This window comes from Aptenodytes patagonicus, chromosome Z, assembly GCF_965638725.1.
Source record: "Aptenodytes patagonicus chromosome Z, bAptPat1.pri.cur, whole genome shotgun sequence".
NCBI lineage: Eukaryota > Metazoa > Chordata > Aves > Sphenisciformes > Spheniscidae > Aptenodytes > Aptenodytes patagonicus.
The window spans coordinates 39,125,262-39,152,676 of NC_134982.1; the positions used below are offsets into that span (position 1 = coordinate 39,125,262).

The window sequence follows — 27,415 nt, forward strand, 5'->3', positions numbered from 1 at the left end:
GATCTGATTTAACAACGTAATCTAAAACCAGTAAGCAGAGAGACCTTAAAAATGAGACACTATGTACAGAATAAAAAATCTCACTGGATTGAGCATCCAGCAATTGAAGGACTTAATATTATCTCATTTATGCCAGAGAGTAATTATGACTACTCCCCTGAAGTCACAATAGCATGAAATCAAGGAAAGTCAAATGAATGAGGACCATCATAACCATATGGATTAGTACAGAAATAGTTTGTATTGGGAATGGCTAATACTGATAGTTTTCAGAAGACGCATTTTTACATGCATATGCTTTAAAAAGAGAGTCTGAATTCTCTGCCCATTTGCTACTCAGCGCTCTTTGAGAACATTAGACTTCACTCCATTACTAACAAGCACAAGTCTTGGCCACCAGGCTACTTGCAATCACAAGACACTCACCTTCGACTCCTGCTTCCTCCTCGTGTATTTACAGGTCGTTCCAACTCAGAATCATTGTCATTCTCATCTGCTTCATCTGATTCATCTTCATTATCATCTGAGTGCAGATCTTTCATTATAGACCTCAAAGGACCTGAAACAGAGACAATAAAATACACAAGTGAAGTTCACTTTGCAGTGTTCCAGGCAATGCATCCAGCTTTGTAGATGACAGAAAACTACCCTCCCCACACAGTGTTGGGAGGGGAGAGTCTTAAACATTAAACAAATGAAGTAATGCACTGGGGGCTTATCCTGCAGGGAGTTATCCATTTACTCACACGAGCAACTCAGCTTCAATAGACTTACTCATGGCAGTGAAGTGACTCATATGTTCAAGCGTTTGCACGATTGGCCCCCTGGACCATAGCTGAAGTAAGTAAAATACTGTCATGCCAGGAGAAATTGACTATTACTGTATTATTATTAGAAGCAAGATTATTTTGCATTGCTGGGTTTTAGCATTTTTTGATTTCTCAAAGGGAAACATGCGAGTAAAGATCTACAGGGACACACTGATCAGTAACAGTACATTTGCTAGGTTAATCCATGTACTGAGAAGCAGAGTCTAACAAATCATTCTGACTAACTTGTACTGGCCAAGGCAGTCTTTGTCTTCCTGGTTTTTATATATTTCACTTTAGCTGTTCCCTTTATTTCAGGGTCAATTTCAGGTCAAGCAAGCACTTTGCCAATGTTCATAAGTAACAAGTGCATCAATCCCACGCAACACCATGCTATCTCTTTTCCTGAATTAACAGAAGGTACAAAGCTCAACTTGCTCATAAAACTGCATTAAATTCAGTTTGGGATTTTGGTTTGATTTTACTCAATTTATTTTGCTGTAAAAGACAGTTACAGAAAGCGGAATACGTTTAACATATCTGGGAAATGTAAAGCTACAGCTGCTTGAAATAAGAATGGGCAAAAGCAGCTTAGAAGAGGGAAGGAAGCAAGACTGATGCCACAGGGCATTTAACTCTGAAGTTCAGCCCATCTGAGACACAAAGCAGCAAATAAAAGCAACAGTGATGGCTGCAGGAACAGCGATTACTATTAGGGTTCTGTAATTCGTTCAGCCCAGGAAACACGAAGTACTAATGTGAACGAAGTGAGCTTCAGAGTGTTCTTCAAAAGGAGATGAAGCTTGCAACTATCTATTTGCTAATGGGGAAACAGAGTCAAGGATTGTCATCCCTGGTCACTGCCAGAACAGAAGACAGACCTCTGTCTATCTTCAGGGTCATACTCCTAACAGGGAGGGTGTTCCCTTCATGGGAGGAATGGCTTTATGGATTATTCCAGACCTAGCAAGGCTCAGGTCACAGGCATTTTTACTAGTTTTGTGCGAGTGACTTCAAAGCTGATGTTGAGAACGATTTACCACTAAGGTTGCACTAATACTTTCATAAATTGGCACAGTTTGGGCAGGTTCAGATCAATGGTTTCTTTTCTCTGTTTTTACACCTTAGGGTTGGCTGGGAAGAAGCCCAGATGGTGTTGATGGGCAAATTCCTGGTGGACCAGACACTTGTGCAGGCGACAAGGAAAGGGGAGCTATACGGAAGTGCTTCTTGTCCACGCAACCACCGCTGATCTGCAGAAGCAGCTGATCCGTGCTCCATTTTCTGTTCCTGTTTGGGTCTCAGGCAGACAACGCTCAGCTATTTGCAAATGGTAACTTGTAGTCTGACCGAATATCTAATCATCTGACTCTTGAAGAAGGGACAGGACTCCTTCCTTAGCTTTTAACAGTAGTAATAAACATATTCCTTTTAAAAAGGAAGGAGAGAGGGCACTCTCAGCAGCATCAGCACAGGGATGAAGAAAGAATTTGCCCATTTTGATCTTTTGGAAAATGTTCTTACTGGCCCTTGACTGTTGAGGTAGGTGAATGAGAGACATGGCAGAGGGAGCTAAATGAATTGAGGTAAAGGGTTAGAAAAGAGAATTAAATTATAAATATACAAAGAAGGATTCCATGTTTCAAGAGAGATAAAAGGGTAGAACACAAGAGTATTTCCACAGGCTAGGCTTAGCCTAGAAAGACTAGTTTCCTTACACCTTACTGGGCAAAGACACTAACAACCACCACCAAAGTCCTACTGAAGACGGTCATCTTTGTCTGCACTGAGAGCAGATGAGTCTCACTCCACTCCATAGGCCAAAGTCAGCTTCTGAGAATGCATTCCTCTCCTCTCCACAATATACAGGAGGAAGAAAATGATAGGAAAGACTTGGTAAAGGATAGATGAAAGGGAAGCATCATCATACTCTTGATGAAAGAGCCGAGGGAAAGGTCAGTGGGAGGAAAGGTAAAATAATCAACCAAAACCTAATTTTGTAGTGAAATTTAGTATGACATATGAATAGCTGATCTTGCATAAAACAGCAGCACGTAACTCCACAACATGGAAACTGGTAGCTATGCTTGCAAGTCACCCAAAACATCAGTCCTTGATTTTATTTTTAAATGGAAGCAGAAAGAAAACCAGCACACATTCCTCATGATCCCTACACAGCCTGCTCTCCCAGCCTTAAGCTAACTCATTATTCTTGCCTATGTCCTTTTTCCAAGTATAGCAGAGGACCATTTTATCCCCTGATACCCCCTTGCTGTGTTCTGGGACAATCAGACAGTCCTGTCTCAAGTTGCCAACAGGCTTATTCCTCTTTCTTGGAGAAAAAGGAACTTAGACTCCTGAGACACATCCATCACTGACAGCCCCATAGACATTGAACAACCTGTTTTCACTTATGTAGGACCACATCTGGGACTCTGAATAGGCATTTTGTACCCAGCTACCCAGCTTTTTCCGTAGACTTTCCTAACAATCAGCAAGGCATTAATTTTTAGGTCTTTTGTTTCTAGCACTGATAGTGATGTCACCGTTAATCTTCTGCTCCTTGTTAACACTTAATTTAAAATTCCATGACAACCTTTTTAAGGGTTTGAGAAGTTGTTATCCCCTAAAAGGTCAGAATAGTTAAGGAGAAACTGAAAACTAGGAGCTGCCCAAGAGCAAGTGTTCTTGGTAAGGAAACAGAGAAATATCAGAGTAAGCCCCAAGGGCAGAACAACTTAAAGAACCTTAGGTTAGCCCACTGCTTATGCAGAAAGAGGTGAAAAAAGTTCATGCTGCGGTTTTCTAACACTTGAGTGAGCATTGGAGTTTGAACGCAACGGAAAAAGAGCAATGGCCCTGGCAGGTAACTTGTAGTTAGGGAAAAAAGTATGGGTTCTGACCAGAGCACAACATACAGTGTGAACATGCCACAGTATGCCTGGTGCTTCATCCCTTTGACATACAAATGCACGGCCTGGGCAACGAACGCATTTAGTTAACTGGAACTCCCAGAAAGAAGCAGAAATCACTATTTACTGTGGCAAGAAAGAGGAGACATATATACCATTTGCACTTCAGAGTTGTTCACATCAGAGGAAAAATCTCCCATCTATTCTTGAGAAGGTACAAAAAACTGAAAGACAGTCTGTGAAATATCTTATATATGACCCAGAAGAGATGGATGCATCCAGTCTGCTCAGAAGAAAATACTAAGTCAACAGGTTTTTGCCCAACATAAGATAACAGATACAGGAATGGGTATCCAAATCTCTTGGTTTGTAATGGACAGTTCACACCATTGATGAGGTTTTCATGAGAGCAAAAATGGGGTTTCAGCAAGAAGGGGTTCTGTTTAGCCTTAGGTAAAAATCAAATGCCTGAAGCCAGTCATCAACCACAGTTCACTTCAGCTCTTGCTTTCTTTCACTTGGAGTAACGCTGCCAGAACACATTAGAAAATCAGTACCAGTCACCTACAGAAAGGCAGTAGGACAGATAGGCATCATGTGTAGATCTATTTAAAAAGAAACTGTCTGCCTGAGGCACTAATGTATTTTCATAACCTTAAATCAAGTCTACCATTGAGGAATGTAAATGGATAAAACAAATGCAATTTTAATTAGTCAAAAGCTGCTTTTTTAATGCTCCTCATCCAAAGAACAAAACAAAAGCTGATTAAGAATGTATCAGTTGTACAATCTTATAAACCCAGGGAAAAAGGCCAAGCAGGAACTAAGTAGTTTAACAGATCATGCAGAATGAATCTCAACTTATTTACTGAAAACCTGCCTTGGCAAGTTCTCTGGGAAAAAAAAATGCATTTCTTTACTGAGTTCCAAGTAAACCATAATTATTAGCCAGAAAACCAAAATGCAAACTTCAAGTCAACTTAAAGTCTAACCATCACCTTCCCCTGACATGTATCTAAAGTAAATACCTTATGCTCTTAAAATTGGGAAGATCACGGCCCTTTGAAAGGGTCCGCATACACACATTCTTGGGCTTCCCAGAGGAAGCCACACCTTCCTGAGCAGGGCTTCAGATGGAGCCACATGCCTTGCTACCTAACCCTGCAAATGGACAACCTCAGAAACTGAAGCTCTTTTGAGTTTAGCATCTGTTAAGTGACTGCCATGTATTTAGTGCTTCAAAACAAATACCCTTCACGCCCTTTTCTCAGATACACATTTTCTCCCCTTTTATTTTTTCCTTAGAGCCGCATCTGAAAACAACCCGAGGAAAAGTCTCTAAAACAAAAGTGTGGCCAGTTCAGGCTGTGAAAGGCAGCAGAAAAATGGTAATGAGATACCACCAGTTCTGGTTTTATTGGCCCCTTCATTTCACACGTTCCTTTCAACGTCTTTTCCTTTGTTGGTACCTTGTTGTCTGCTGTTTTGAGATGGTGTAAAACTGGAACTGGAGCTGGAACTGGCAGGACTGGGCTGTTCAGACTTAAAAGGAGAAAAAAAAAGAAAATAAGTAACATTGTAAGAAACATTTTTGCCTAAAACTCTTACTGTTAGTTACTGCCTAAGGCACGCTGTCAAGAAAAAAGAACTATGGAACAGAATAATACTCAAAGATCTTTATTTCAGGTGTCAGTGAGGCAAACATTGTGTAAATTGCTATGCGCTCAACATACATACACACTACCACATCATGTCTAGTTCTTTACTAAAGCCGATATCCTAACAAGAAGTTCCCAATGCCTTGTTTGAAAGGCTATACAACATGAGAGCCTAAATTAGTTTCTGATAGACCTAAGGCTCCCGTGTCCTTGTCATACTGTAGTTGTAACATTTGCCAAATTAGTAATGATGTAATAGAAACAAAAAACAGAGGAAGACCTGAGCAGACCACACTAAATGACAGAAAACTTCAGACAGTTTTTTTCTTCTTCCTTAGAAAATAAGTGTTAAGATAAGGATTCAAAATAAACTTTTCTGCTGTTATTGGATTTCTCCTCATCCCAACACTTTCCATATGTATTAAGACCCTACAGATTGTAATAGTGATTGAACCAGAAAGACTGCCTTGTTACAGAGAGAAATTATCTGGAACCCACAGATTACAAAAGAGAACTAGATTTTTAAAACAGAGTTGTTAAAATCAGTTCACATTATTTAACAAACAGTTCTATACATTGTTTTTCCACTATTGTTTAAAATGTATAAAGTTCTCTCTAAAATTCTGTAAAATTACTGAGAAAAGCCTATTACTTGATCTAAAAATTCTGTATAATTTTTCTCATAGTGGTTATGGCTTATGAGGGTTGTACTAAGAAGTCTTGCCTCCTGCTACCATGTTGCATGTCTCCATATACTTTTTTGCTGTTTCTTAGGCTTAGTGGCTTGAAGCACGTGGATGTCGGTACGTACTTGCACACTCATCTGGGTATATGAGACAAAGAACAAATCTGGTATGTGGGCACAGGGGATGCTAACAGAGAACATAAAACAAGAAAGAAGTGTCCATGCAGAAGGCATGGTGAAAATCAGGTTAGGAAGTAACAATCTAAAAATCTACTATTGAAAAGAAAACCTGCTTACACTTTAAATTTTATACAACTGTGTTATTGTGACATGTTATCCAGGCTAACAAAAGTTTTCTGACTCTCCTTGCCTGTACAATATCCCTCGTGATTAAGTTAGAACTAAATTGTTCTCAAAAATAACAGCAGTAATACCTAGTCACTGTAAAACTCAGTTTTCACGCACACAGGCTACCTAAGCCTAACAGTTGCTTTTTCTCCATAAATCCATCTATTGTTGCCTTTCATAACGAGCAGGCAGATTTACAGCCTTTTACTGCCTTTTCTCACAATGAGAGACGCCTATTTGGGCAACAGAATGCTTGAGAAAAACACCATTAACATCTGCTCTCCTCAAACCAACACCAGCTCCAGTTCTCACAGACACACAGTCAAAACACAAACTCTGGACCTGACTGTATGGGTGTATATACAGCTTGTATACAGGTGAATTAACCCTGTGCAAGAAAACCCAACCAACAACACAACCCATTTCTGAGTACCAAGAGAGATTCTTACATGGTCCACAGCATCAGACCTTTTTGGAAAGCACTGCAGCATCACTTGACACTGCTCCAAAAATCAAGTAATTCTGAAAAAAACTTTTATTATGTTTTACTGGCTGAACTTCTGCAAAACCATACAAGATTTTTAGCTGTAAAATAATTATGATAACATGAAACAGACTGCACTGATGAAGAACAAGAGTCAATGCAAACTTTAAAGACATCACCATTCTGGAAACTAATTTCAGTCTTCCAGCATCAGGTTACTCTTAAACATCTGGTTTATCTGTCACTTTCTGCTTTTTGCAGCAAAATTACTAGCTGACAACTGGTTTCTGCAGATTTCCATTAACTGTATTTTTCCTTTATTAATTTCAACATGAACTTTAACTTACATAAAATCCATTCCTTTAAAAAAGTAACAAACTCTAAAAGACTATCATATTCAGTTTACAATACTTGAAGAAATGCTAAAACTGTAGGGGGAAAAAAAAATCACACAGGTGTGGAGATATTTGTCACTATTAAAACTTCACTACTTTCTTTTTTGAACCAGTTTACTGGAAATGAAAAAAGGGAAAAGTCCTGGTCTCATTCACATTACAAGGCATGCAAACACCAGTGAAATTCCTCCATGTCAAAATTTTCTTCCAGCATTAACTAATTGAGACAGGATCACAAGAAGGAATACACATAAAGTTGTTGTAATACCTTCCTGGTAAAAATTTTGCTGTGCTTTAGCAAGATCACTTTGAGAAGCCAAACCATAGAAAGTCCCAGTGAAACACAAATGATCATCCATATTCTTTTAAAAAGGGTTCTTAATGCCTCTTGAAAAAATTTACATTATTTCCTTAAATGGCCCTGTCTGAAAATTGTATAAGAAATACAGATTAGCATAAATGTTAAAATTGTTAAGTATCAGAAACTAAACCTAGCTTTTTTGACTTTGAGAAATCTGCAGTGAGAGTGCATCCAGAAGAAACAGCTGCTTTTAACATAAGAATGAACATTTTAACAGAAAAGACTTGCCTTTTTAGAAGGAATTAAAAAATGCCTTCCATATAAGAATATGGATTAGTGCCGACAGTGCTGGTACTTCTAGTTACCAGAGGCTATCTTTTGTCACTTAAGCAACCCTTTTTGACAGTTTTACAGGCTGTTATCCCAAGGACTTAGGTATTTATAGCTTTATTCACTTGGGCTTTCTGCTCTTATCCACTGGTTACTAATCACCAAAGAGATTTTTTTTTTTCTTTAATGGGTCTGAAATTAGCTAAAGGGTGTCCTTCAACAATAAAAGCTTAAGACAGTACCAGCAAAGAGCTTCTCTCCTATGTCCTTTTCCTGTTTTACTAGTTTTCTCTTCCTGCAGACAAGCTAATGAGAGTTAGGGCCCAAACTGTTCATTAATGCAATGACCCTATATGATTTATTGCATTCTTAGACAGTCTGTTCCATTTTAGTGCTCTTACACCGATGCACAGGAGACACTGGCTTCTTTATTAGGCCTGGTTGAGGGATTCTATGCTTTGAAACTGTTCAGCAAGAAAAGGGACTTTTCTTTGGCTCAAGTTTTCCCTGAAAAAGTACCTTTTTCACCAGCTCTGAATCACTTGGCTTCTGTCATTTCTAAACTCTTGCCTGTTTTTACCAATAGTACAACAACTTACTCTTGAGCTGCAAACAATTTTCAGGCAAACTCACCTGTTTATGACACAGGATATAACAGATCTGTTTCTGTAATATTTCATGGTTGTCCGGATTCATGTAACTTCTTCTAAAAATAAACCCCATGATTTCAAGCTCCTTACTTAAAAATAGAAAACATCTGTATGTGGGTGGCAATGGCTTTTCTTGCCTTTCCCTGAACCGTTTTTAAAGGAAGCTTAAATTTTATTTCAGGAAACAATTTGTAAGTGATGTAGTAATATCCCATTTCGTATCAGCCAGTCTACATATTTCCTATTTTTATGCACAATAGTCTAAAGATTTATGCTTCCCTGTGCCATACATACTGAAAAGTCTATCCACTTAAAACTGCATATAGATGAGTATTACTTCCACTTCCACTTCGAAGTTAGCTTCTCAGGGAGCAAGAACATGGTCCTGCAGGACAAGCCTTCTTCTCTAACAGGACTCCTGTACTTAATTCTACTGCCTCTTAAGGGCCCTGTCACTGACCACCACCTCAGTTTTCAGCAGAGTAATCCAAGCCGCCTGTAGCTCAAAGGACAGAACAACCCCACCTCATCCACCAAGTGTCCACATCTGCCACTGCCAAGGGGAGACACTGTTTGGGTGTCCGTGGTATCGTAAGCCTGAACTGAGCTGCCTGCACCCTGCCCAAATTCTGTATCACCATATCTCCTGTCAAGCCGCTCCATTAGCAACTAACCTAATAGGGTTAGGGTAAAGGTAGGGTAAAACGGCTCCTTTTTAACCATTCACAAAAGTTAGCTTGCAGATTGCAAGCTCACAGGGAAGATGGAAGAACAGCGGTATGGAGCAGGAAGTGGAATTATTTTCTTATAGAAATAGAAATATTTATTAATAACTATGACATTTAAGGAACTAAAAAATTATTTAGAGAAGCAATTTAAGATTAAGGAGATGTAAATTTTAAACAGTAAATGCCAGATTATTGATTTTTGAGAGGAGGCAGAGACAGTCATTTGGCAGAGAATGTGACCTAAGGTACTGATACAATTAGCTGCCTTAATTATTTATAATAATTTCAAACAAAAATTCCGTATCAAATACCTGAGCAACTCCACGGGCCCTGATGGGATGCACCCATGAGTGCTGAGGGAGCTGGCAGATGTCATTGCAAGGCCACTCTCAATAATCTTTGATTGATCACGGTGACTGGGAAAAGTGCCCAAACATTGGAGGAGAGCAAATGTCACTCCTGTCTTCAAGAAGGGCAAAAAGGAGGACCCAGGGTACTACAGGCCAGTCAGCCTCACCTTGATCCCTGGGAACGTGATGGAGCAGCTAATCCTTGAAACCATTTCCAGGCACTTAAGGATGAGAAAAATCATCAGGGAACAGTCAGCATGGCTTCACCAACTTGTTAAATTTCTGTGATGAAATGACTGGCCTGGTAGATGAGAGGAAAGCAGTGGATATTGTCTACCTGGACTTCAGTAAGGTCTTTGACACTGTCTCCCCTAAGATCCTCATAGACAAGGTGTTGATGTATGGGCTGGATGAGCAGACAGTGATGCGGATGAAAACTGGCTGAATGGCTGGGCCCAGAGGTTGGTGATCAGTGGTGCAAAGTCTGTTTGGAGGCCAGTAGCTAGCAGTGTGCCCCAGGGGTCAATACTGCGTCCAGTCCTGTTTAACATCTTCATTAATGATCCACATGATGGGGCAGAGTGTGCCCTCAGCAAGTTTGCTGATTACACAAAACTGGAGGAGTGGGTGATATGCCAGAGGGTCATTCTGCCATCCAGAGGGACCTTGACAGGCTAGCAAAATGGGCCGATGGGAACCTCATGAAGTTCAACAAGAAGAAGTGTGAAGTCCTGTACCTGGGGAAGAACAGCCCCATGCACCAACATATTCTGGGGGCCACCCAGCTGGAAAGAAGCTTGGCAGAAAAGGACCTGAGGGTCCTCGTGGATCTTATCAATGTATATAAATACCTGAAGGGAGGGTGCAAAGAGGACAGAGCCAGGCTCTTTTCAGTGGTGCCCAGTGACAAGACAAGAGGCAATGGGCACAAATAGAAACATGAAAGGTTCCCTCTGAACATCAAGAGACACTTTTGTACTGTGAGGGTGACCAAGCACGAGCACAGGTTGCCCAGGGAGGTTGTGGAGTCTCCCTCCTTAGAGATATTAAAAAACACCTAAATGTGGTCCTAGGCAACCAGCTGTAAGTGGCTCTGGTTGAGCAGGGGAGTTGAACCAGATGACCATCAGACATCCCTTCCAACCTCAACCAGTCTGTGATTCTGTGAATCTGAAACACAAGCTTCATTTAACAATTAGTATCCAGAGAAGACCTTAAGCCAAACATTGCAACTGTTTCATCTGAACAATTGCACTGGATGAAGCAGGATTTGTGTTTCTTTAGAGACCCTCCTACTGAAACATGTATCTACTTTTGAAAGAAAATCTTTTTCCTTCTATATTTATGTACATATTTTGTCTTAGCTTTATAAAGAAAAAATAAACTTGAGACACTGCTAACATAAAAACTCAGAAATGTTCAAGCTAGTGTAAGACTTAGAAAAGACTCATGTACAGGAGACCGAGCTAAGACATGAATAAAACAATTCTTTTGCAGTACACTGCACAATACAGTTGAAAGATGAAGCACTAGTGAAGGCCGTTGCCTGTAAAAATATTTTTGCTGAAGAAATCTTACTGGTAAGAGTGGAAGACACACAGTAAAGCAGGCAAAGAAGTACAGAAGAGAAGATTATGGTTTCTCACGTAGAGCAGCTGAATACTACAATTTCCATGGATTTCACGCCTACAAGATAATGAGTAAACTAAAGGTAAACTAAACTAAAAAAGTGTACGGTCATGTGAGTATGAACATCGTCCTTAAAGTAAAAGAGGCAGAGTGCAAACCAATGGAGGTTCTCATCAGATAATCCCAACCAAGAAGGATGAAATCTCTGTTCTGAATATGTAGGTAATGCTGGCAAAGACAAGGTTATATAAAGTCTTAGGCTTTTAAAAATTGGCACTAAAAACTGTGTTATCTGGACCACATTTCCCCAGAAATGTGTGAAACGACATCAACATTTGTGAAGAATTAATAAAGTATGAGCAGCACAACGTGGGGAAGTTAACAGCTCTATATCTATTCAAAGTCTGAATTATATGAAATAAAAACCCACAAAAATGGGGCCCACTGATGGAAGATGAAGATATGCTAAATAAATCACTTGTTTGAAGAATATTGCTTATCTTGTAAGCTCAGTGGCATGAAAGCCCTGGGATGAGAGAATGGTGACTGTCTGTACTCCGTACTCTGGTAAGTGTGGAAAGGCCAAATTAAGCTGACAAGCAATACTCAGATACCTATTTTCTGGGAGTTTGACTTGACAGTTTTTAAACTTTCCCTTTGAGAACCTTCACACATTCGATACACAAAGCTCTCATTAGCCAACAAAGGAGAGAAATGTGTTTTAGAAAGAAAGTCTAACCCTCAATTTTAGTACTAGATACAAACTAGAAAATTCAGCCTAGGTATTAAAGCCAATGTGAGTGTTTCCTTCAATTAATCTACATTTTCTGCTCTAATGGGAATAATAGCAATGGTAGAAGATAGGTGGTGGCTGTTCTGGCCAGCCCTGACAGCTGCCGTATTGGAAGCCAACACTTCCCGATTCTCTTCCCTTGCCCTGTTTTCTCTCCTGTGCCCTATTTTACATATCAGCACTGAGAAGGGCAGATGTTGATGCAGTCCCAGATCATTGTTTGGGAAACTAAACAGACAGTTTGCTGCCACTTTTGGTGCAGTAAGAAGGTTGTTCACCTAAATTCTCCCAGATCTGAGGTCCTGATGTTAGAAATTCATTCACTTGTATTAACAAAGAAGCAGCTGGAGAACAATCTCACTACATGTAAAACTTCTTTTACGGATGTTATTCTGCACTATGGTACATTTCCACACCATTAGAGATCTGGTCTTCTCAGCAGGTACTCACAGACTTTGCAAATTCACCATAGTTCCTCTCTCTTCTTATGTAGCTCAAACTCTGTAGAGTGCTCCCAGCATGACTCTACACTAAACCTTTACTATGCAGAAATCTTGTCTAGGTCATACACATCAAGTAAATACAGACCTAAACATATGAAAAACAACAGCTTTTCCTCTGAAGTGCTGCCACAGAGTCCCCATGCACTGTCTTTGCTATTGCAGACCACTGGTTCCTGAATCCACGTTCCAGAAAATAAAAAAAATTGTCCAAAATTTCACCATAGACTATAGAGAGATCTAGTGCAGCTCTTCCATGCCATCCTTGTTGGCTTTGTCAGTTTTACAGCAAGCCTCATAATATTTACTTTTTTCCTCAAACTTAAACCCTGGGATTTAAATGATTATGTGAAAATCTCAGCTTTCATTTCCATACATTCCAATTTCAGTGAAAATCTGTAGAGAGAAAAAAAAAAAAATCTATGTTGTACCCTAAAAAATTCTCGAGTCCCTAAAACAAAACAAAGCTCCTCAAACTATTTTTCAAAGTTTCATAATTTTTACCCAATCTTGTGATACTGTAGTCTGAACAATGATTTTTAGATGTTATGGTTGGCAACAGTATGCTCTTCACACATTTTTCTCTACAGATATTTGAGGCATCTGGCAGTATGGTTCCTAAGCAATTGCTCTGTTCTAATATTATCATGTATTTGCCTAGTAGTTTTCACAAAAGATCATGCATATTATATACACACAGAACTATAAAACGCTTATTCTCTGAGAAAAAAAAGCACAGAACACATTGCTGTCATTTTACTGGTATTTTACCATTTACAGCCGACACATCTGCATGCTGTAACTTTGCCTACACATGTACTTTCACTGATTACTACAAAAAATAATACTCATTTAAAGCTCCTTGTCCCTGCTTTGGAGACTTACAATAGGTTTTTGATAGTGTGATCTCAGCTTTATATTAGTAGAAAGAGTTTTGCAACTGTTTCATAAGGTGTAAAAAGTTGCTAACGCAAGATAAAGACAAAGAAAATCTCTTCAAAAAAATATTAGTATCTAATACTTGTTTATATTTAAACTACATTTCACTCAAACCGTTATAATGTAGTGTAATATATTTGTAATGTAATTGACACAGGTAACTAAAGTTATTAAAAATATTGACTAATTATTATTATTATTTAAAATATTGGCTAAATTAAGATCTCATGTACTTGACAACCCTGATCAATCTCGAGTTTTACAGTGTTCAAAGGATCAAAAAGGCTGCATATGGCACAAATAAATCAAGTTGCACCATCACATCTACAAACTGTTTTCTTTGGCTAAAATTTTAACATCTAACTTGCAAAATTTTATCTATTCCTAATGGCCCTCTGCCAAAGCAAATTTAGGTCACCAAGAACACCAAGAGTGGCTTTTTCCTTTGGCCTTGAACCTGCCTTTCCCCTGAGAAACTCTGCAACTGAACTGTTGTTCTACAGAATATTCAGACCATGGCTCTTTGCTTGATATTCCTGCCACTCGTGATATTTTACTCTCCTTGTGGAAGATGCAATTCAATAAGCACTGTCTTGAAACCATGTCCTTTTCATCCATAGAATAAAGTTACATTGTATTAACTAAACTGCATTAAAGCAGCATGGACAAGGGAAAAAGATTATTCATACAATGAAAGAAATTAAAATTATCACAGCCTATACCTACTCTTTTCTTGTCATGGTTTAAACCATAATACTTTTGCAGTTGATAATTTGAATCATTAAAAACACACAGGCTGGACTCATGTAATCTCCTCCCAATATTTAGGTAATACCTAAAATGACCTCACACAAAGCAGCAAAGTTATTTGATTTACTTCTGTCCTAATCACAACTGCTCACCAACAATTATATTAAAGGGCATAAACTTTGCAATGATTTTCTGGTCGGGGTAATCAATGTTGACGCCGCCGATCCAGTTACTGCTGCTCCTGGTACCCATTATCCCCAGATACATGAGTAATCTTTCCTTGGGGCGCTCAGGCACCAGTAGAGCTGCCTGTTAACCTCAGCTACAAAACACAGCTCTCCTGGTGATGGGGTATATATATTATCTGCCACCTTTAAACATTCTCCTCTTACATCGCTCTGAGGTGATGATACAAGTTTTGTGGATATTTAAACAGATTCAGACAAGTGCAAATAGCTCCATTTATCCTTATCTTCTAACTCTGCTGTCTGGAACGTTAATCCCTACAACACAGACCATCATTTACTTCACTTTTGCCAGGTGGCTTGCAGCACAGTTAGTACACAGTAAGCAATTCCTTCACAGAGGTTCAGACATCCACGACAAGAACAGGTAACATGTCTCAAGATAATGTGAAAAACCCTACATATATGTCCTAGAATCAGACAGCCCTGCCTTGCTGTGCTACACGTGTGCAAGGACTATCATTTTCAATGGGATAAAGTCAGCATAAATTAGCAAATTTCTTGGTCCCTTCATAGCCACACACTCTTATAACAAAGAAGTCTGATCACCAAAGCTATATGCACCTACTTGTTTTCAGGCCCGAATGGGAAAAAATGGCGTGAGATATTGCTGCTCAGAGAGGAACATTAGAAACCCCACAAACGTACTCGACGGCAGAGGAAGCACAAACTACCTATTTCAGTTGGGCAGATAAGGATTTCTATTTTCAAGGGAAGATGCAAGCCTGCTTAAAGGCTTTCAATAGAAAATGTTAGGTTTTATAGGAATTACTACCAACATAGCTGAATGTTTTACTCAAAGCTTTTTGTCTGTTTGTTTGTAGGAAAAAGTGTGAAGAAAATTCATTTTGCAACATCTTTTTCTAACAAAAACATCAGCTGTACTAAGGTATTGACTAAGCCAAGTAAGACAGCACTACTGAATGACGACACAGTGAGTTAAACCAAATTCACACAAACACTTCTTAAAGTTTAAGTGAATGACAGTTTTTCTATTGTTGGTGTGGTCGTGTAGGACCACTTTCAGCAAGCACCCAAATTACTGTTAGAATTAGTTGCAGGCATGAGGCTTTCCCTAAATGGTAACTGCTGCCTGGCATGCCCTGATTTTGCAGTGAAGGAGTCGACACTGTTATCATGAGGGAACAGGCTGCTACGCAGAGGGCAAGGAAGAGCACTGCTGGGTTACATCTGCTTTCACTTATTCCCTGTACCAGAGTTACATGCACATGTCAATACTGGAAAACAGTGACACGCAGGCACTATCACCCTTGAGTTTGGGGCAGGCACATGTTTATCAGGAGCATCCCTTGCCCATTCCGAAAGGGCCCCCCAGCATTCCCCCACAGTGCGGCATCAAGTGCCAACACCCAATACAACCCCAGGGCTCCACAGCATGGACAGCTGAACAGCAGTCCCCTCACAGCACGCAATGAATTGTCATTAATTCTACACAGGCATGATACGTGATACGCTCACGGTAGTAGTGATTTCAGGCAGCCTTTATCCTGCCTTGATAAAATTTAAACTTGAGGAGATTACTCAGTGTGTAAAATGTAAAAATTAAATTGTGCGTCTATGGTGTGTCCTGGAGAATTCACATCAGTCATCGCTAGACTACAAGCTTCTGAATGGGAAGCGTTATCAAAATTATCTAATGAATTTCACGGGCAGCTTGGCAGCAAACCTTTGAAAGTACATGAGTAAAACATGCCATTTTTGCCAAAGAAAACAACTGTAAAATCGATGGTTCCACATAAAAAATAAAAATAAAAGGGCATAAAAGCCTTGAATAGATCTAACTATTGTAGACATAGTTAAACTATTTCAGCTGATAACTAACAGGTGTTGTATTTTATTTTAATTATATAGAGCCATTTCTCTGGATCACAACATAATGTATATAAGTAGATAAAGCAACTTCAAAGCAATGAAATCCGTATGAAAAGGATCTCACCTGATAGTGATTAAAATAAAATGTCCTACCTTTAGCATTTTGACTGCAATCATCGTGGCCTCCTGAAACTGTCATGACTTTACTGGACCAGGCACAAAGTCTTTTTTTGCCACAAAAGAAAGAACATAATGAAAATATTGGCACGGCACATACCCAGTTAAAATCCTTACTTTCTGCAGGCTAGCAAGTGAATAGAATTTTCCAGGGTTGCAATATAGAAAATAAGGCCCCAATCCAAAAATGCATTTATGCAAAATGATTGAGTTAATCCATATGAGTAGTCCCCACTGAAATGGATGTAGCCAACACTTGTGAGTAAAGTAAAATACTGAAGCCTGAACTAGTAGCCTAATAATGTATGATGTTATTTCACTGGTCAAAATATGACATTGCCTAAAATTGAAAAAAAAAAACCCAAACAACTCAATACCTGTGACTTTGCCTCAAGAATGCAAAATTTCCTCACTCTCACAAGATTACATTTGCAACCTGGACATTTAACCATATCTACATAGTTTCTCTCCACTGTTCCATTTCTAAATCCTTAACATTTTTGTAAGCCAGTGATTTCCTAACACACCGTGGTAACAAAAGTATCTCAGTTTAACATCCGAGCTTGCTGCCACAGAGGAATCACTACCTGTCAATCTTGCTGCTTCCTCGTCCAGCAATGGTTCATCTCACCACATATAGAGCAGCTTAATATGCACCTAAGCTTTTGTGAGCGAAGCCAAAGCATTTTTCCCTTCATAGTAACAGCTAATTAAAATAGGCTTAGTATAGCAGCTGAATGGTGCCATACTACAGCAGATGCTGAAGGCCGTAGAGCATACTTGTACCTACTACCATTTCTCTAAGGAGGTCTTACTATCTTAGGCCACTATTTCTCTCTGAGCACATATCTGGAAGGAAACACCTTGGACTGTACAGTATTAACATGACCTGCTAACACCCACCTGTTTGCGACTACTGAGTTACCTCCTCGACACAGGAGTACTATGGGCAAACAATCCCTCAAGAGTGGCTGGCAGGGTTTTAACAGCAGCATTCACACCTGGACTAAAAGTAACCAAATGTGGAAACAATGCATTAAAACATCAAGCAAAAAGTAAAGATTCTAAGAATATAACAGGTTGCAAACCCACGGTGCCCAGCCTGCAATGAAGGACATCATCAGCATCAATCCTCTTCTGCATCATTAAAGATCTTAACAGAGTCACAGTTTCACAAAAAAATTAAAACCTAGCTTCCTTTTTTCTCCTGGGTAACTACATGAAAATTACACATGGAGCTCTGCTTCACTACTGTTATTTCTAACTTTAAATATTAACTGAAAGAGATCTTACTTTGGCTCCCAGACCTGGCAGAAAGCAGGATTTTTCAGCCAACAAGGGCCTGGAAGATTTACAAGACCATGGGGGTTTTCAAAATATTCTTCCACTTTTGTAACAGTCAAATTAATAGATCATGTGCCAGATCCAAAGTGGTATTTTATGGATTACTTTAAGAAGGTACTGATGTTGTAACTTTAAGACTGCTTTAAGATATGCAAGCAGTTAATTAAATACAAACCCATAGTCTATGTGATCACTACTATATTTTCATTGTTCTGTAATGGACTTCCTGAGAAGGAGTTGGCAATTTTTTCCAAAGGCAAAAGACCTGCTAAAGTACTGTGCTTTTAATAACTGGAACTCCTCACCCCTGAGCTGTCACAATTTGCTAGCATGCATTTCTGCTCAGTTTGTATTTCCATAGGCTTTGACGTGCCAAAAGGCTGCTACTATTACTAATGGCAATGCTACAATTGCAGGGACATATACAGGCAGGAAGGGAAAAAACAACACACATCACGTGCAAAATAATCACACCAGGAGCAGAAATTCATCCAACAGAGCCATGTGCATTCTCTAAAAAATTCACCAACAAACCACTTCCATGCACGGCAGATTTAAAATTTATTTAGATCACAGCAACTGGAGATACACTAAGAACATTTGTTAACACCTGAACATGTATGTATGATCTGCCTTATCTCCTTTGTGTCTTTCTGCTGCAGCAGCTTCACTTAGAGCTATGCACCATTTTTTCCTCCCTACCTAGCCCAGCAAAACTGTTAATAATCAAACAGGTTCAGAGCATCCCTTCTGCAATAGCTCCACAGCTCAGAAGCGGCAGCTCGGCCATGGAAAATGCCTCACAGATCCAAAACTCTGTATTTCCCCATCTTGTACACCAGCTTGCAGCTCACACAAATGTTACAAGAACGCCATCATATTTCATGATCAGACAGGCAGCAAAATCAAGAAGGTTAAGTCCTAAGTCTTTTTTTTTTTTTTTTAATCATGTTGCTGCACTGTCCCACATAGGAAGCAAACAGATGGAGTTTTCTTTAACTAAAACAACCTGCCATTGAATTTAAAAGCAAAATCTTTGGAGTTTTCAAGTGGACTGTGCTAATACTCCTACGCCTCCATAAAACCATAAATCTGACATGCTTTGACTCCATACCCTACTTTACATGCTTCATACCAAAGCCAATAAAATAATTCCTCGGCCTTTATGTGTAATTTCTAACTGAATATACTACATGTCACTCCTGAATAGCTTTGCTAGCTCCTATGACTCTAAAAAGCCCTGCACTGTTTTGAACACCAAGTCTATCACTAATGCTGAAGTCCAACACACTTTAAATCACAGACGTATTTGAAAAGCGATACTCAACAAAGCATTGTGAAGAGAAATGGGAGGCACATGTTTCACTGCCAGCAGCTCAAAGTCAAGAGAAAAACAGAGCTAAAATAAATACAGCAGCACACCACACTACAGCTTATGCCAAATAGACCACAGAGGAATGACCGTATGTGGTCTTATTCTTTAAGGCATGCACAGAAAGGCTATTAAACAAGGGCAGAAAGTTTATCACTAAGCAAGGATGTGATTGGCTTTATTTCCCACTGTAATTTTATAAAGGCATTTGGAGCTCAAAACAGGGATTGACCGCAGGGCATCAGAGGACAGCATCTGACTTTCTGAAATGCCCCTGCAGCAACAGTATGTTAACCTGGCTGTGTTCTTAAACCTGAATTCTAAGGGACAGCTCAGAGGGTGGATTAGCCATTGGCAGACATGCTCTACCACATGAAAAAGAATCCACCTCTCTCGGAGGGTGCTAAACCTCTACGTCTTCCACTCCGTAAAGGCAAAGGCCAGTATTTCAAGTCTGAATGCCCAGAACTAGGTAGAGCATGATGCCAATATTGAGAAGGGTTGAGCTCACCCTGCTTTTCTGTCTGAAATTAAAGCCCATTAATTGAAAGAATACACCCCACCTCAATTCACGGAACAGAGGCTGTAACTGAAGAAATCGGGAGAGTGGCAGCATTGCCTTCCTGTAGCTCCTACCCAGTGAAACAGCACCTCTGTTTAATGATCTTTGTCAGCTTCCTTTACCATAAGGACTCCTCAGAATGTCATCCTTAAAAACCAGAACTCATTGACTACCCCTAGCTCTAAAAAACAGCCTTCGGTGTGACCAGCAATAGGAAGAAACTTACTTTTGCAGGAAGTTCTACCTTCTGGTGAATACATTTGATAAAAGCAGTACGAGTTCATCTGAACTTCTACCATATGGCTTGTTGGACAAGTTTCCAGAGATAATGCCAGCACTGTTTGCTGATGTCCCACTTCTTTCACCTGCTTCTCACATATTATAAAAGAATGACTTAATGGGCAAAGTTCAGAAGCAATGAGTATTTGCCAGGGGAAGACTCCTCCAAAACCTCTGAAATAAAGATCTCTACCCTCCCCCGACTTTTTGTTTTTAAAGAAATGCACACAAAAACTACATGTTTTTGTGCACCTACTGACAAACTGAAGTCTCTAAAATATAAAAGCACGACCAAAATAATTCTAGGTGAAATAATACAACCTTAGCTGCAGAGCAGTTGCAGACAGCTCTGTTACATTACACCTTTTATTACAGATTTATTGTGTTCGATATGCATAGTTACGCATATGAGCTAATACCAAGAAAGAGAACAGTCACCATTTTGGGACATGGGTGTTTGAGAATGAGAACATCTCTTACTCAATGGAGCGAAGAAAATACTGTCTTCACAAAATTCTTAGCAAAGTTATTCATAATTTTATTACAACAATTCATACAGTATTAGGTTTGCACTATGTCATAAATGTAACAGACTAGAAAAAATGCACTTGACTCAAAGTTAATATTTTTGTGGTATCCTAACAATTTTCTTTTACGTATTGATTTGTAATCTGATTTGTTATATCTAACCCAAATTTGCTGAGTTGGGTTTTGTGGTTTTGTTTTTTTAAAGCTATTTTAGGAATAAATCCTGGATACTTTACTACCGAATATACTCCTAAATAATGATACATTCTTTGTTCATCAACGCTATGATACCCATCACTGTAACTGTACCAGAGTAAGAAATAACATTTGACTGAATTTTAAAGCATATTATTATGCCAGAACATGCCACTGAAGAAGTGTCTTCCCAGCTTCAGGCAACTATGTTGGTTAGTATCATGAAGCATTAACAGACCTGAAATAACCGTTCCTGTATAGCAAAAGCATTATCATATCTTCACTTCCATTACTCTCTATGCAACACTGCAACTTTTCACTTTTTCTTTTCCTTTATGTGACTATATTTATAGGATATACCCTTTATGGATCTAGCTGTAAAATCTACACCTTTTCCTGAAATGCTTAGAAACCCACCAACACATACAAAAAGTTCAAACTATTTTTTCCAACATACAGAGTTATCTCTATTACACTGCTCAGTCGGCTTTTGTTAGGCTCCCTGATTAAAACTAATGAAGTGTAGAAGCAACAACTCTTTGTGAAATTCTGTAGACACTCATTAACCAGGCTGTCCAGCTCTTTCTCCCACAGCACCAACAATGGCGTGAATCCACAGGCACCTTAGGGAATTATTCTGGGTTTTCTAGATACCTTTTCTAAAATAAGTATATTATTGACTTTCTAAATAGTATCCAGTCACTGACTGGAGCCGTAATCAGCCTGATTTATTAATAAGCACAGTCCCAAAGTGGCAGACATCCTTTTCAAGCATACAGATGTGGACCACACTGGCCGTCCCACTGAACAACTATCTGTTCCATGATCCAGGACGTCAACGTTAAACACCAGAGCCCAGAACAGCAGGATCTCCTTCTCTTTGGGCGGACTCCAGTAGTTTACCCTCCCAGTAACAGTGGCTCACAGAACGAGGAAACCCTGAATCTGCCTTTTTGCTTTAGTACAGAATTAAGGAACTCCTTAGGTCCTGCAGGTCATCTGCAGATGGATGATGAACAGCAGTGCAAGTGGATTTGTGTCAACCTATGAAAAACACAAGGGTGTACCCATTATACCATTGGTAACGGGCGAGAGGCTGCAAGACAACAGAGGGAAACATGTCAATGATTAAAAAGGATCGGTTTTAAGCACCATCCATATCTTTCACCTATCAGTTATCTGCAAGTTCCTACGCAGCACAGACCTCTGTAGAGCCTGTGTTTGTAAAATCCAGTTACATTGCAGTTGTTCCTCTCAATTCTTTTGTCTTTGAAGAAAAACAGAGAACCACTGCTGCCAGTAAAAGCATATGTGCCACTACATGGCACCTATTTGAATGAATAGGAAATCTGGAAGCAAAATCTATGCTAATTAGCTGGCTATACTGAGGGTAGGTAGCAAATCTTAAGGATACGGACATAAATTAAAATAGAAGATTCAGCTTCTTTTGAAGACATTACAAATTAATTCACACCAAGGCTGACAAGTGTGAACATTTTCAGGTTTAAAGACAAATTCATAAGTTCTAAGCCAGAATGAGAATGCCACCCCAACCACAGTATCACCAGTACCATGCTGTAAAGCAGAGCCTGTCCTTCTCCATACCTTCTAAATTTTACAGCCTTTGCATGCCCTGAGGGACCAGTCATTAAAAGGTCACTTCAGAAATAAATTACTTTCTTCCTCGTGGCAAGTTTCTGTGAAGCAAAAACCTAAAGTTGACACCTCCCCACAGCAGGGTATTTATTGTCTGTTCCAAAGAGGGCAAGCAGGACTATGATTCTGATGGCAGTAACAGAGGCACACAACAGAAAACAGAAAAATGAGAGAATTGAACAGGCATGGCTGGGAAGACTTCCTCTCTACCATGCACACTACCTCTAGCCATAAGCACAAATAAAGGCACCAAACAAGCCTTCTCTTCCCATCCCTTTCCTTCTCTACTCATCTCTCTATAAAAGATGCTTCTGAAAACTGAACTCTGCTAGGAGAATTACTAAAATCCTAATCATCAAGAGCAAATGATGCTTGAAACAGATGAGCAGGCACAGTAGGCAAATATTTTCACGAAAGCAAATTTCCATAAACACAAGTCTTTTTTCTTGGGTAAGCCTGTTACTTTAGATAGATACTCCTCATCAGAGCGAGGAATCTAGGAACTCCTCCACAAAATGGGCATTATTCACAGAACTGCCCTTTTTAGCAGAAAAATAACAAATAACACTCTGATTTACTGTTACCCTTTTCTGAGTTTACTGAATTCTCTAACACCTGAACACAAAGACTTAGGGTGTAATATACAAGCATTTAAATCAATTTCCTTTTCTCTCACAAGAAGCATGAAATTCAAAAGAACAAGATCAAAAGAGCAATATTATTTATAGCCATCTCCCATATGCTCATTCGTCATAATGTTGACAGATTTATAAATTGAGTAGACTTGAGTAGGCAATACAATTCAACCAGAACATGCGTAAGTTTGAACAGGCAGCAGCCAACATCCTTCAGTTTGAACAATCTGCCAGAAGACAGGAGAAAGGAAGGGGAAAATACAAATATGGTGCACAGTCCCACAGACTGGGAATACTGAACACATATGAAGCAAAACCAAACACCACTTACTTCAGATTTGGAATACATGTTTTCCTCCATGTCAGAATCATTGGGATCTACAATATCATCAAACGGTGGCAGAGTAGGCGTCTTCTTTTCCAGTGCATCGTTTTCAATTTTGACTCTCCCTACCTTCAGTTGAGATCTGTCCTTTGTCTGCTTTTTGTCAGCTGAACAAGTAAGAATCAGTGGTGGGGCGCTAGAAAAACTTTTAAATAATGAATCCGAGCTACTTTTTTTTCTTTTCTTTGCAGAAGGTTCATCAGAGTCCAGAACAGAGGGCCTTTTTGTGGGGGTCTTCTTTTCTTGCTGCTGCCCACCTGTTATGGCAAGGATGGGGGTGTTTTCAGATTTTGGCTCCTTGGACATGGGCTTCGGTTCCTTGAAGGCCATCTTAGGAACTATTTTTTCATCTTTTAGTGGTTTGTTTTCTTTGGGTTTCTTAGAGGATTCTTTGGAAGATTTGTTGTGTTCCCTGGAAGGTTCTTTGAAGGCACTTTTATGTTCTTTTGAGTCTTTAGAAGTTTTTTCCTTGTGCTCCTTTGTTAACTTGTGGGTCTTTGAAAAACTGTTACTACTGCTGCTGCTGCTATTTGTGTTCAGAATCCTAGTTGGGTCCTGCAAAAAGGAGATGCAAAATTTTACTTACAAAAAAAAAAGAAAAAGGAAAATAACCCTCAAAGCCCCAAAAGACAGACACAATACAGACACAGGATTCATATTAAAAACTTGGAACTGCAGGTTGAAAACCAGAAACTGCAAATACCTATAATAAGAACAGATACAAACCCCATCATTTTGGTCAACTTATCTGTTACAAAGTAGTGGAACACGAGCAGTTACCACTGCTCGTCAATATCTGCAAGACAAGTTAGTTTTGATCTTAAGAATTAGACATGCTTTTTGATGAACATGAAGACCGTTTAGGAAATGTTAACCATGACCATTAGCTATCAGGAAAAAACAACATCACAAGGAAAGATCAGGATATGCGCCATATACTGTCAACAGAATTACTTCAGGATCAGAGCAAAACATGTGCTCCTGATGACATTTCAGGCAAAGCTTGACTTCTCTGCTGCGATCCTCTCTCCAGCTTTTGCCAGATCATTTTGTCATACACAATAACAACTCTGGGTCCAGCCTGGCTATGAAAGACTTGGTTTGACACACAACATCTCAGCAGTCAATGTCTTTTTATGGAAAACCTCCTTTACTAAAAAAGCTTTCTTCTTTGTATTTATTGCTGCTGTCTCTAAGTATTTAATTGCATTTTTTTTAAATTCAACTGTTATAAGTGAGAAGGGTTTCTGAGAGAGTGATGATTCAGAGGTCCTGTAAGATAGGCAAAAGCAGAAAGAGCAGTATCATTCCTCACTCATATATATTTAATTAGGGGTGTCCCAATACACAGTTCTAGAGTCACAGTTTGAATGAAATTCTTAGGTTGAAAGAGAGGATGATGAACAGTACTTACAATAAAGTGTTCTTCCAATATAATTTTTATGCAAAGAAAGCATTATCAGAAATGGGGAAACTACTGAAAAGGGTGCTAGTCAGCATAAATATTATAAATGCACTTCTGGGTTTGAGTTTTAATAATTTGGTTGGTTATTCATTCAAGTCCTTCGCAAGCTGCAGACCAAAGCGGTGCCCAAAATGCATCTGTGTAAGATTGGATATGCTTTCATCTGTATAAAATTCATGTACAGATCCCTAGCTCTATTTTATTTTCCAGCAATCCACACTTACCATTCTACAGTGCTAAGAATCTCCTTTTCTTTTTTGACCCTTGTACTGGTTTTGGCTGGGACAGAGTTAGTTTTCTTCATAGTAGCTTGTATAGGGCTATGTTTTGGATTTGCGATCAAAACAGTGTTGATAGCACACTGACATTTTAGCTACTGCTGAGCAGCATTCACACAGCATCAAGGCCACCTCTGTTTCTCACACTGCCCTGCCAGCGAGGATGTCGGGGGTGCAGAAGAGGCTGGGAGGGGACACAGCCAGGACAGCTGACCCCAACGGACCAAAGGGATATTCCATACCATATGACATCATGCTCAGCAATGAAATCTGGGGGGGAAGGAGGAAGGAGAGGACATTCAGACTTAAGGCGTTTGTCTTCCTAAGTAACCGTTAGGCATGATGGAGCCCTGCTTTCCTGGAGATGGCTGAACACCTGCCTGCCGATGGGAAGCAGTGAACGAATTCCTTGTTTTGCTTTGCTTGCGTGCGCAGCTTTTGCTTTGCCTATTAAACTGTCTTTATCTCAACCCACGAGTTTTCTCACCTTTACCCTCCTGGTTCTCCCCCATCCCACCAGAGGGGAGTGAGTGAGTGGCTGCGTGGGGCTCAGCTGCCCACCAGGGTTAAAGCACAACAACCCTCTAGTATATACGTAGATATGGTATGTCTGGCTGTCTAACACTGCTTCAGATTTACAGAACTGCAGAGGGGAAAACATATTTAGTTTTTCTTTCCCCTTACTTAACCACCGTTATACCCACAACGTAGATGGGATAGCAGCAGTGCGCTGGAAACTGAAGGACCAAAGCAAGATGTGGCCAGCCTCAACTTCCATGGGGGCTGACTAATTTTAAAAACCAGTCAGTAGAACTGCTCTGAAAAAAAACCACCCAAGAAAACAAAGCAGAATTAGCCTGTTTAATGAAAGTTGTGTCAACAAGAGGAGAAATTAAGACTGAGAATACTCCACTTGCATGCTCCCTGTTGGCAGATAACTAACTACTTATGACTTGTCCAACCGGGATGTGTTAAGCCAGTATTTAATGCTGTAGGACCTGAGCGGTTTACACACATCATATGTGCAAAAAGAGCAGTATCTCCCTTCTCTGTAGCAACAGGTGGAAACAATTAACTAAAAATAATTACTTTGAACTGTTTGTCCCTTCTCATCTTAACTAATCAGTGAAACACTGAACTTTCGCACAGCGCTGCAGAAATTATTCAATTGTGCTTTTTGTTCAGATGTTTCTTGCATCAGTACTGCAAATGTATTTTTGAGTCAGATTTGGAAATCTAACTATGAATCTATATAATATATAGGCATCAACATTAACAATGGGCAGAACCATCATGAACAGTGTTATGACGACATTTGAATGTCTGAACGTTAAGGCAATTCCTCATTTCCCAGACCAGTAATTAAAAAACAAAAATAAAAAAGCACTAAGCATTCCTTGAGATGTTTTACTTCAGTCAAAACTCCTTTCCTGGTGGGTTTTTTTTTAATTAAAAAAAAAGCACCTTATTTTGTTTGATGCAAGACCAGCCCCAAAGGTTGACATATGAACTAATTATTAATGCTTCTGTCTTCACATCTTGTTCTACCATGCCAAAGCTGTAAGTGTTGCCATAGGGAGGAATAAAATATGTGCCATTAATAAACTAGATGGAGTCCTTATGTTTCTTATTGGTCTCCTTACCACGTATTTTAAATTGCTCCAAAAGGAGAGACTCATTTTAGTGGTTTTGCAACAGATGAAAGCTGTGAAATAGGTCCTGGGGTGCAGTAGTATTAAAACCAATAGGAACTTGAGATCTTTCTTGCTTTTTCGATTTTACACCCAGACTTCTTTCCTCTTTCTACAACATGGAAGTGGATGTTTTCACAGAAATCATAGTACAAGTATATGACATACTTATGATATAGACATATATATACACCCCTGCCATGCTCTCTGAGAGCTACTCTTTCATTAAGACAGCCAACCCATTACTTTTATATTTGCATTCCTTCTCTAAGTAAAAAAAGCCTCTTTTCTTATTTCCTAAGTTTCTGCAATGACCCTAACAGAAGCCAACAATGACAGAGGAAACAGCAAGAAGAACATAAAATTTGTAATACAGAAAAAAACCCAAGTACATTCACTGGCAAAATTATATCAAACCTCATGATGAATGTGGAAGGCTGGTGGGGATGAAATGTGGCTAAATATTCACATCATGTACAGCATAAATCTCACTGAAAATCAGAACATAC

General features: G+C 39.4%; 1 protein-coding gene across 3 annotated transcripts in view; it reads right to left on the reverse strand.

Annotated features, from left to right (window-relative positions):
* The window catches only part of MLLT3 (MLLT3 super elongation complex subunit), a 140,361-nt gene that overhangs the window by 15,371 nt on the left and 97,575 nt on the right, over positions 1-27,415 (reverse strand). For all 3 annotated transcript variants that reach the window (XM_076362492.1, XM_076362490.1, XM_076362489.1), the window contains 3 exons: positions 23,419-24,027; positions 5,191-5,263; positions 427-559 (listed from right to left, as the gene is read on the reverse strand). In XM_076362492.1, coding sequence (XP_076218607.1) covers positions 427-559; positions 5,191-5,263; positions 23,419-24,027 — 815 coding nt within the window. The remainder of the gene's footprint in view (positions 1-426; positions 560-5,190; positions 5,264-23,418; positions 24,028-27,415) is intronic.